The sequence below is a fragment of the Lissotriton helveticus genome, chromosome 3_1, assembly GCF_964261635.1.
Source record: "Lissotriton helveticus chromosome 3_1, aLisHel1.1, whole genome shotgun sequence".
Lineage (NCBI taxonomy): Eukaryota > Metazoa > Chordata > Amphibia > Caudata > Salamandridae > Lissotriton > Lissotriton helveticus.
Genome location: NC_136061.1, coordinates 287,444,939 through 287,457,060, shown reverse-complemented (window position 1 = coordinate 287,457,060; position 12,122 = coordinate 287,444,939). Strand labels below are relative to the sequence as shown.

Genomic DNA, 12,122 nt, shown 5'->3' with positions numbered 1-12,122 from the left:
GTGACTGGTGAAGGAGGGTCTTTTTAACTCACTTAGTGGAGGATAGTAATGATAAAGAGTTTGATTTAGGCACGCTGACTTGAAATGAAAGAGAGCTAGAAGTAAGCGCAAACATAGATGCACTGGAAGAAGACTCAGCAAGATGGGGCAAAGTGGTTTGTGTTGAGTCCTCCATGTCGGTCTGTAAAACGGAAAAGGGGTTAGAGGTAGGCAGTAAGTAGATTTTGGGCGTGCAGCAGACGTGTAGGATAAAACAATGTCCCAACCAACTCTGGTTCTCCCCATAGACATGTATATTCAAACAAGAAAATGCAAATTTGTAGGAAGAAATGCCAAGAGTTGAGCGTAGCGCAGCGTCATTAGGTAGATATAACCCCACCAGCTGAGATTCTGTGAAAATTGTGCGCTACTATCAGGTGTTTCAAAGATGAAGTACAACCAATAGCGGTAGTAGCATTCCTAGCATTAAAGTAACAGTTGTTGTAGCAGACTGCAGACTACAATTAAAAAGCAGCAGAATACATCAAGCAGATATATTAAATGCCTTTCAGATTGTCCTGATATTACAGCTCTTCACAAAACGGCAATTTGTGAGCAGACCACTCCTCCAACAAAGCGTTATGAGTTAAACAAAATGGCGGCTGCGGTCCAGTCACAGAGGGCGCTGCAGGTTTATGGCAGAGGGCATGAAAAATGCGGGCTTACCCCATTTGATAAAAGGCATCTTCCAATGCAGTGACGTATTTGTCAGCGAGTCCTTTGTTCAAAATCGGTGTTGGAAAGCTTCCACCGGATGAAAACGACATAATACTCGGATTGTGGTGCGGAGTGGCGTCAGCCAGCTGCCATCTACTTCAGCGCCCAAGCCACGCCCCCCTCACTCAGAACTTTGATGTCAAAACATCATGTAATTCACTTTTTAACTATCTATAGTTTTAATAGTATGTGTAGCCCCCAACGTCCTTTGCTCCTGCTTTTAACTGCTATGCAGTGCCAGAGGAGAATTGGGGGTGAGTTTTGTTATCGACTGTTGCTACATATTAGCAGTGAGTAACCAGATTTAGAATCTGGTGGGGAATATGGCTCTCTATGAGAGCCATACATAACAAAACAATAGACAATTGCTTTTTCCCAGGAGCATTTAACAGTAGGGTACTGTGTCCTGTTTATGCTTGACTTTGTACAACATTGAGGCTATAAGGTAGAACATCTGTTGCTCCCCCACTCTGCTCTTCGTTAGCAACACTGAGCATTAGTGAGAAGGAAACTTTTGATGCAAATGGCCATACGTATCTGCAGTGACTTGACAGCTCCGAGAGCTTAGGGACTGTGTCAATTTTGCTGGCAACCAATAAAATGTATACGAATGTTGCAGGAAGGATCAGTAATGGAAACTTGGTACGCCATTGACTGTTAGAGAAGTCAACCTTTTCCAACCGATCGTATAGCATTTGTAAGTTCAAAATTTTGGCTGATATTGGAGTAGGTTGAAAATGTGATTGAGCATTCATTTGGGGTGCGGCAATAAAGCTATATAGGGCTAGCTTTGGAGACATGTTGAGTCCATTACAGCAATTTTAGGGCCTATGCTCAGCATTTTGAAAGTTGAATGAAGATGAGATTAGCTCCATGAGGAGCATTTTAAAGTCAATTTAGTAACATGGCTGCTAATGAAGATCTTCTTAGGTCAACTATTTATCAATTCGAGATGCACGAATATATTAATGAGAAAATTAGCTGTAAGGTTTGGAATGTAGTTAGTGTCAACTTTGTAAAGTTGTTTGCATTTAGGTGCAAGTCCAGTCTACCGAAGGTCGGGATTTCATCTGGGAGAGCCCATACAAATACATAGTGTTTAAAAATGTAGGCCTGTAACGGTTGTGGCATAGAGTTTTGACTCACATGTATTTTAATTACAAAAACGTAGAGTTAAAAGGTTAAAAATGTACCTCTCATGCCTTTTCTTACAATTTAGGCTCTACCTACGTACTCTAGCCCCATCCCTTATCCTTCCCCAAACATAACCCTGCCCTTAACCTAACCAGCCTTACTCAACTTTATCCCTGAAACCAGTCTAAACCTATCGGGAAATATCTTACCCTAACCTCATTGGTTACCCTTACATTAACCCTAAGCCCACCCCTACTCTAACCTCATCAATTACCCATCACTTACCCCAGCACTCACACACTAACCCTTACGTTAACCCACCTTTAATCCTCAGCCGTAATCCTCATTTGCTAAAAATAATTAACAAATACATTAATTGTTTTATATTTAAATACAAATTCTTACTATTTTAAACAATGTTTTGTAAAAAATAAGTTATTATTGTGCTACCATCATATCTTTACTTAAACCATCTTGGAAATTACTTCTTGATTTTACTTGTTTATCATTTTACAATTTAATTGTGCATCTCAGTCAGCATGTACATTTCAATTTGGCAGGTTTGGGTTGGCACAATCGGGGCAGGCCCCAAAGGGCGGAAATTGTGTGCCACGTTCCAGCACACAGAGACCTTTGATTTCCAGGATGAAGTTGGCGCTCTTCTGCTTTCCATTTGCCAGACTGTGAGCTATGGCGTTCTGTGTTTTCTACCTTCGTATAAGGTAAGGAGAACATCCTTTTAAATGATGAGTAGTAGTTTATTTAAACCCGATTCATAACTTCATCCTCTTACGCCTGCACTCAGTGTTTCATTTGTAAATAAATAAATATGTGAAGAAGCCCAAAGCTTTTCTTAAGATCATACTGCCTGTGCTGCAGAATACAGGGGCTTGGAAAATAACAAGGCTGCCTAGTCATGACTCCACCTCTTGCCACTTTGCTCCACCACCATACTTTCCTGTCTCTTTAGCTTAGTCTTGCAGGTTCTCTTTTCTGTCCTCGCTTTCTCCATTTGTCACTACTTGTATTCCTTTCTCTTCCTCTTAATCTCTTTTCTTTCTTTCTTTCTCCTCCTCTTGTTCAAAGTCTGATCATGAAAAATAAGTCTTGACTCGCAAAAATGAGTGCTGTGCCAGTCACCTGCAACTGCTTGCACAGAGTAAGTACTAGGTTGCACTTTTAAATATCCCTTGTCTGAGAAAGGGGAAATATGTATGGTGCATACGATCTACATATTTTTAAATGATATGCAAAAGATTTAATTTTTTGAAATTTCCTAATTATGCAGCAGATTGTGGCATGTGCGGGAAGCGTTGCAAATTCTTAATTATCTGGAAATCCTGGTGACTGCATAATTCCAGTGGCCCTGGTTATGGATTGGCTAATTGGAGTTTCTGATTTTAACACTATCTGCCCTTGAGATGATGTCTCGCCTTGCAAATTGGTTGAAATCCTTTCTCCTACTGTAGGCCCTCCGCGATGGGAAAGGTTAGGGATTTCATGGGTCTTTGGCAAATTTTCAGATGTTTTGTTGAAAAAGTAATGTAATTAAGGTCAACAAACAGAGGGTTTTATAATAATGAAACAACACTTGGGCCACAAGAGCAATTACAGTACAATGCCCCAAAATCGTAAAGGATCTATTATGTTTGAACTTTGAGGTGCCTTTCTTTTTGAAGAACCTCACCCAAGCATATGTGTTGGGATTAGTATTACTTTAAGGTTAGTTTGGGAAGTATAATGCAATATAATTATATCCTAAGTAAGTTTAGGAGAAAGGCAAGAGTGGTTCTTTGTGGTTTGTTTTAAATTGTTTGTTTCTTTTGATAACCTGGCCAAAATATTTCTAAATTTGAAGTATTCTGAAGAATGCACAACTCGCACGTTGGGCCCAATGATTAATGTTACCAAATCCCTTTCCTATTTGCTGTATCATCAAATATCTATTATTGAACACAAAAACAGGCGTTCGTAGTTAATAGGTCTATTTTGTAGTTGTTTGCAACCATAACTGTTTTATGTTCCAACCGAAATGACTTGTACTGGTATTTGACTGGAGCTGCAGCGTGTTCTCATTGTGGGTATTTTCTACAAAGGTCGGTCATTTTTACCTTAAGCCCATACATTTTAGAATGATGACTGCCAACAGTGTTTTAAGTAAAGAGTGCACCAGATTAACCAGAAATTCTTCCATGTGTTAATGTTATAAACACAAATTAGATAGCATCAGGTATGTTTAGGTATGGCCTAGAGCCAGTTTATTTTATTTTTTTTTTCTTCAGCGAAAATGCATACAGCATTTAGATAACAATAATTTTTACTTTAACACTTTTAATGTCTCTTTTATATATTTGCAAACATATTTTGTTGAAAACAAAACACATTGCCGGTTTGCTATGGCCAAATCTATTGGCTTGGCTACAGTTCCCCACTGAGACATCATGCTTGTGGTAGATTCTTTTTTTTTTTTTTTTAAATGAAGACCATCGGTATACAAATTATGTAACATAACATTAAACTATAAAGATAAAAAATCTATTTGGCAAGTTACAAATCAGAGAAGTCTGTGGCGTATAATTTGTTTAAAAATAGAAGTACGGGAAAGTTCATATTTGTGGAAATTATTAGAAGTTATCAAGTTCATTACATGAACTTCTATAGGAACACTGGGTAGATTCCTATATGTAAATAATAACTCAATGTATGGTCTGGGAGGTACTCTGCAATGTATAACTTTCTAAAAGTGGCATTTTCAGAATTGCGGTGTCCGAATTTATCATTAGAGGATTTTAAATTACAATTACTCAGACACCAAACATGACTTTCGTACCTGCTCCCAATCATGTTAACACTTATTAATGTAATAAGGTAACCAATATTATCCTAAAGGAGATACAGGCCTCAAAAAAGTGAAAAACAAATGTGTGCGATTTTCACTACCAGGACATGTAAAACTTAAAAGTACATGTCCAACGTTTTAATTTAGTGAACCCTGCCCTTTTGGCAGTCTAGGACCTACCTTAGGGGTGACATATGTATTAAAAAGGAGTTTTGCACTCAACAAAGGGTGGTATTTTGTCAAGTCGTTTAAAACTGCCAACAGGTTGCAATGGCAGGCCTGAGACATATTTAAAAGGCTACTTAAGTCAGTCCAACAATAAGTGCTACAGGCACACTAGTCAGATTTAATTTACAGGTCCTGTGTACATGTAGTACTATTTACTATGACTTACAAGTAAATTAAATGTGCAAATTAGGTATCGTCTGATTTTAATGTTTGATGGAGAGAGCACAAGTACTTTGGCAATGGTTAGCAGTGATAAAGTGCACAGAGTCCTAACACCAGCAGAAACAAACTCATCCCAACAGGAAGATTGAATTCAAAACGTGTGGGGGAATACCATGCTAAAGATGACAAGTCTAACAGCCATTCTTCAAGAGACCCACCTGCTTCCTGCAGACCGGACCCACCTCTTCCCTTCACAGACCTTTTCCTCAGCTGATACTAATATAGCAGAAGTGGGTATCCTTTTGAGGAAAGAGTGCAGCTTTCTCGATAAAGATTCCCGAAAATACAAGGAAGGCAGATGGGTGGCCTTGCGAGTTGTTCTCAAGGGACAGGCGCTCATGCTCCTTTCTATATACTGCCCCTACCAGTCTCAAGTGCACTTCCTGCTTCTGGGCCTAGGACTCCTTTAAGACGGGGCAGAAGGCCCTTTTATCAATAGGGGACTGCTTCAATTCAGGAAGAATTTGAAGACTTGGCTTTTTAATCATTCTGTTTAGGTGGCTTTTTCTCTTCTCGGGTTCTGTTTTACCTGTTATGTTGATTTGACACTGTAAGTTGCCTGTGGAAAGCGCCGGGACACTCTTTTAGAGTAGCCGCGCGCTATAAAAATGCACTCTAACATAACATAACATAACATGGTCATGGACAGGAACCTGGAGAAAAATAATGCATACCGTGCTTTCCTCCACGTGCCCCGGCTCCCTCTTTAAGGATGATTGCTGTGGATCGAAGAAAGAGTCCAGAGGTGAACACTGCCCCATACATTAGTCCCAAATCATGCACGGGAGACCATAACTGAGCAGCAGAGGAATTGTGACCTGCTTGGGCCTGAGCCACAAACTGCTCAACCACTCCCCGCCTCCCAGATCCATAACCCCTAGAGGGAGACTAATTGAGGCCGACTTAGCCTTGGGCGACCTGAAACCCTCCTGTCACATCGGTGAAGCTGAGCGACCTTCTACCAGGGGGAGCGGCCTGGAGTGATCCCACAGGCAGTAAGGATGGTGCTGAAGAAGTGATCATTGCGGGGCATCCCAAGTACCCCCTCTGCAAGTACTCCTGAAATGGAGCCTGGGGTGGGGGCTAGCCCTCTCGCATTGGCCCTAATAAACCCGGACTAAAGTGTTTTTTGGCAACAGAGGGGCAGTGGCCTACTGGGTTCCCAGGGAATGACAAAGCTGTCTAACTGGGGCTCCGCTGGGTGCATATAGTGGGGATAGAAGCAGATGGTGGAACTAGTTTGTGCCCGAGGTGCTTGCCTGACACTGAATATATTTACTCCAATGAAGAAGTAATACACTGACCACATGAGGATTGACCTCCCTGTTGGGGTCTGTAACGTGAGATGCAGTTTGAGGCCGACTTGCTGCTTTACCATAATGGCATAAAGTTGGGCCCCCTGGGGACTCTTAAACTGCCTCACACACCAAAACAGGTTTTTCTTCAAATACCAGTTCTGTCACTGGGTATGAGTCCCAGAAAACAACACAGTAGCAGATGTGCAAGAACTCTGATTCTTGGCAGACTACCGGCACTGTTATTGCTCTTATAGAGGAGTTGTGTTTGGGAAGACTGTACTCTGCCCACCTTAGCCGGACTCTTGAGCCACATGCCTGTTTGCCTGCATTGGGGCATGAGTGTGCTCGGTCCACAGTGCAAGTACTGAGAACACCATTTGTAGGGCCTTAACACACAGGGGTCAGCTGTTTTTTACCCACTCTGCGCAATGGGGGGGAACTAAAGCTACAGGTCCCAATCAATCAATCAATCAATCAATCAGAGTACTTGTAAAGCGCGTTACTTACCCGTGAGGGTCTCAAGGCGCTATGGGGAGGGTGGGGGGGGGTGCTGCTACTGCTCGAAGAGCCAGGTCTTGAGGAGTCTTCTGAAGGCGAGTAGGTCTTGGGTCTGCCGTATGTGGGTAGGGAGGGTGTTCCAGGTCTTGGCGGTGAGGTAGGAGAAGGATCTGCCGCCGGAGGTCGTTCATTGGATGCGAGGGACAGCGGCGAGGGCCAGGCTGGTGGAGCAGAGCTGGCGGGTGGGGGTGTAGAAGCTGAGTCTGCTGTTCGGGTAGGCTGGTCCGGCATTGTGGAGTGCTTTGTGTGCGTGGGTGAGGAGCTTGAAGGTGATCCTCTTGTCGACGGGGAGCCAGTGTAGGTCTCTCAGGTGGGGGGTGATGTGGCTGCGGCGGGGGACGTTGACGATCAGTCGGGCGGAGGCGTTTTGGATGCGTTGTAGTCGTCGTAGGTGTTTGGCTGGGATTCCTGCGTAGAGTGCGTTGCCGTAGTCCAGTCTTGTGCTGACGAGGGCCTGTGTGACCGTTCTTCTTGTTTCGGTCGGGATCCACTTGTAGATCCTGCGGAGCATGGGGAGGGTGTTGTAGCAGGAGGAGGAGACGGCGTTGACCTGCTTGGACATGGAGAGGGAGGAGTCGAGGATGAATCCTAGGTTACGTGCATGGTCAGTGGGTGTTGGTGCTGTTCCCAGTGTGGTCCGCCAATAGGGATGCTCCAGCGACCCAATTCTGCTTGACTCCACTGGAAAAGGGGGAGAGGCACCAGAAGATCCATATGGATATATCAGTAAATTTGATGCCATACACAAGACAGTAGCCACATTCAGAGAGGCTTTTAAAGCCCAAGTAGGCACTGTCACAGTGGACATTGGCCTGCTCAGGGCATTCCAATGAAAAATGGCTGCTAGGATAACCGAAGGGGAGTCGGTGTTAGCTAACACCCGCCCTACAATGTTCAATATGAAGCGACAACTTTTAGACCTGCAGTCTGAAGTTCACACTCTGGAAAATAGAGCAGAAGAACAGTATTCTCACTATTTCCATCCTCACAATCTGTACTCCAGAATCGATCTGGATTTTCACATGCTGCAAATAAAAAAGCTACATTAAGGGTAGCATATACCTTGCTCGCACCTTCTCTGGCCTTGATCCATTGAGGAATGAGCTAGCATGGAGGCCCAGTGGGCTGAATATACCCATGTGGAGATTGCAAATAGGGGTTCTTGAGAACACCGTGTACAGAGAAAGGTTAGGCACCCACATTGCACAGTTTATTTTAACAGAATGAAGTTTGGTTAGCTACCTTCGAATGGAATGTGGATGCCTTTAATGTATTCATCCTATGGGGTCTATAATTCATTCATGAATGATGTAGCGAAGTTAGAGGAGAAGCTTAAAGCTGAGGAACTGTCTCTAGTAGTTGATGGATGTTAGAGGTCCGTTAGAAATTGACACAGGAACACACAGAGGCAGTGGGAAGGTTAGTGCACATGAACTATAGAGAATGGCAGGTGCAGCATCAAGAGGAAGAGGAGAAACCGGGCAGTCTTTTGGTGTGGTTGGTGCACAGTGAGGTTGACAAAATGCTCATAGCAGCAGTCTGAAATAACCTAGATAAAAAGGAGGTGATACAAGACCAAATACACAAAACAATTTCCAAGTAATACTCGAAATGTTACGAGGGCAGGGCGATTTGGACAGTGATGCAATCTTGGAATACGTTTTAAGAGCACGGCTGGTTAAACTATGTGTACTATAGGCAACAGAGCTAGAGGCTCTTCTGTAAACAGTGGAGATCCGATGGGCCATTAAAGACCCTGGGCGGGTATGTCCTGGGAAGCAATGTAAGTATACATGGAGGCACCAGGGCACAGGAGAACTCTCACGAAGTATGAGAGAAGCAATATTGGTTCTCCTTCTGAAGCCCCTCCTCTACCCACTGGAGTTAAAATCATATTGTCCCCTTTCTATGTTAAACCTAGATTTTAAAATCCTTGTGAAAAACCATGGCAAATAGATTATCCCCCACACTATCTACACTTGTTCATCCAGACCAGACAGGGTTAATCCTAGGCAGGTACAGGGCTACGTACATTAAGCGACTGACAGTTGTTCTTAATGAACTTCCATGGGGAAATGGATTGCAGGCGGTGGTCGGTAAGGTATTGAAAATAATGGGCTTCCAAATTAATTTAATTAAATGGCTCAAGCTGCTGGACAGCGGGCCCATGGCAAGGGTAAAGACAGGGAAAATCATTTTGGAGTCCTCGCCAGTGGAGAAGGGATCTAGGGAAGGCTACCCATTTTCCCCATTGTTGTTTGCCCTGGCGGTGGAGTCGATGGCTGCTATTTTCTAACAGTTGAATAACTGTTGGTGAATCTGGGTGGGACAAATGATACACACGACTTTCCTTTATGTGGACAACGTATTTTTAATTGTGACATGTACCTCGTTTGGTCCCAGGGTTATTAGAGGAATTAAAAGCTGTCTTGGACGTGTCAAGTTGGTATGTCAACGTAGCCAAGTCCTGTGTCTAACCAGTGTGGCCCCTCACTCAAAGATATGGAGAACGACCTCCCTGCTCTGCCTTTACTTCAGGAGTTTGTGACATTTCTGAGAGTGCAGTTAAACCGCAGTGAAACTAGTATAGACATCAACGCTCTCAAAATTGTATTAGGTTTCAAGGAATCAGTTAAACTCTGGAAGAAACTTCTATTATCTCTGAAGGGCAGGTTTACATTATCCATAGGGACTGTACTAGCAAGGGTTCACTACATTTTACAGCACTGCCAGTGTTTCTTCCACAGAATTTTCTTTGTGTGTGATGATCATGGTTGACTTAGTCTGGGACGTGGTGCGCCACAGGTGCTAAGCGAAGAAACTGCAACTACCCCAGTTATGGGTGACTTAGAGGTGCCTGATTTTGAAGTACATTGTGTGGCATTGCCCATCATCCACCTAGACACGAAGTGACATAACCGAATTTCCAATCATCCATGTGAACAGGAAGTGACATTACTCATTTCCCAGCCAAAACTGTCTTTAGAACAAGAAGCCGAGCAAGAGGACTTCATTTCCCATCACCCATCTGCACAAAAAGTGACATCACTGGATCTCCCATCAGCTACCTACACAGCAAGTGACAAAATTATGTACAACAAGGGGTGGTGATGGACACAGCAAGTGACATCACTAAATTTTCCATCATCCATCTGGACTGGAAGTGGAATTATGGGTTCCCACAAAAAAGTAATTTAAAAGAAAAAGCCAAGCAAGAGGACTTCATTTCCCATCATCCATAACAGGAAGTGACATCACTGGATTGCCCATCATCCACCTACATAGGAAGTGACATAACTGAATTTCCCATCATCCATTTGGACAGGAAGTGATATTATTGGTTTTCCCGCCAAAACCGTCTTTTAAAGAAGAAGCCAAGCAAGAGGACTTAATTTCTTATCACCCATAAGCATAGGAAATATCACGGCACCCTGCACTTTTTCCCCTCCGAAGACCTAATTAATTACATTTGCAACACAGACGTGCAGCAGATGCACGCAGCATGCGTGCCAAAGGCGGGCCTGCCTGCACCTATTCACGCCTGGACCCTGCTCAGTGCCAGGAACCCTGGTCCGAATAGCCCAGCGATACTCCAATGCACAATTTAAGGTCTCTACACCCCGGACGCAGTTCCCACAACAACTGTTGTGTCATGCCTCACACCACAGTAGGAGCTTTCACCTACACCCACTGCTAGTTCTACAGCAGCCACTCCCCCACGCAAATGCTAACACCCGCAACAACCCCTTCTAACACACGCCACAAGCACAAACAACGCCTATACCCCCAGCCTATAACACATGCCACAGCAAACCTGCACGTCAACACCCCCTCGCATGGATGCTCCTCAATACACGATCACTCTGCAAACACACAACCGAAATGTAGGACCTGCTGAGTAGTGACGCACCCGGCATCCTCTTCATCATAGAGATCTAGCTCAACCCCTCATTGGCTCATGACGTTGCCATGGAAATCACAGCAGGCTACAAGATCGCTGGACTGGACAGCCTTCTGAAGCCAGGACGAGGACTTTCTACAAGGAGTCCGTACAATCTCCACAGAGAATGTCACCCCATTCATGAAACACCTTCATTTCAAGCTGCAAATCTCTGAAAACTTCACCCTGATCAGAACCCTCGCCTAACGACCACCCGAACCACAAGCCTCCATTACCAACCTCATCACCAGCCTTGTTGTTTCTCCTACCATCAAGTTCAGAGCCTACATTCATCTTGGCGACCCTAACTTTCACCTGGATTATTTTTTTTATTGTGTGTGTATTATACAGTTTACAGTTTTAAAAAACTGTTGTTTAAATAAACTTTTTTTAACTATTAATAGAAAAATAGAATCCACGTGTGCACCACTGTAAGAAGGCAGGATAACTTTACGCTGTGAGCTAAAAAAAACTCTACTCAATCGGCCACTGACTATATTTGACAGGTCCTCCCTCTTCCAGGCACTGGCCAGGAATCAGACCACTATATAGGGTAGGGGGACCCACCATCCAGCTGCGGGATGCCAGACCCTCCTCATCACTTACAGATCCTGTTTCCTTCCCCTGGACGTTCCGCTGCATTCCCCGCAATCAGCCACCTGGCACTGATCATAGTGCCAAAATCGGCCCAGACCTTTCTTCATACAATACACCACTCCACCAATAACCGACACAACACAAGTTTGATGGAGAAAGTTGTTGCAGTTTTATTAGCATATACAATATGCCCATGTTAGGTTATCTTACGGGTCGATCCAGAGCAGGCCGCCTCTCGCGACCCGCCCACCTGATGAGCCATAACCCCCGGGGTGTTAACCGCGGGGGCGTTGTCAGTTTCGGGGGAAGGTCTAACCCCTCCCCTCGGCGGACCTCTATTCCGCCCCTTGCTCACGCCCCCCCAACCCCCTCGGGGGGGCGGAGCGTTGTGGCAACCCCGGTTGCTCAGGTCTACAACCGCCCGAAGGACTAACGGGGCGCCGTCGGTCCTCCAGGATCCATCACAGCGTGGATCTCCCTGGGGGATAATTCTGCTCTCGCACCCACCGGTGCTCCTGTAGAGGCTACCCCTCTGTACCTTTCTGCATTG

At 44.3% G+C, this 12,122-nt stretch overlaps 1 protein-coding gene across 1 annotated transcript in view; it reads left to right on the top strand.

The window, feature by feature from the left end:
• BRIP1 (BRCA1 interacting DNA helicase 1) overlaps positions 1 to 12,122 on the top strand; it is a 1,630,984-nt gene that overhangs the window by 728,586 nt on the left and 890,276 nt on the right. The window contains exon 14 of the mRNA XM_078679817.1: positions 2,451 to 2,612. Within this exon, the coding sequence (XP_078535943.1) occupies positions 2,451 to 2,612 (162 nt within the window). The remainder of the gene's footprint in view (positions 1 to 2,450; positions 2,613 to 12,122) is intronic.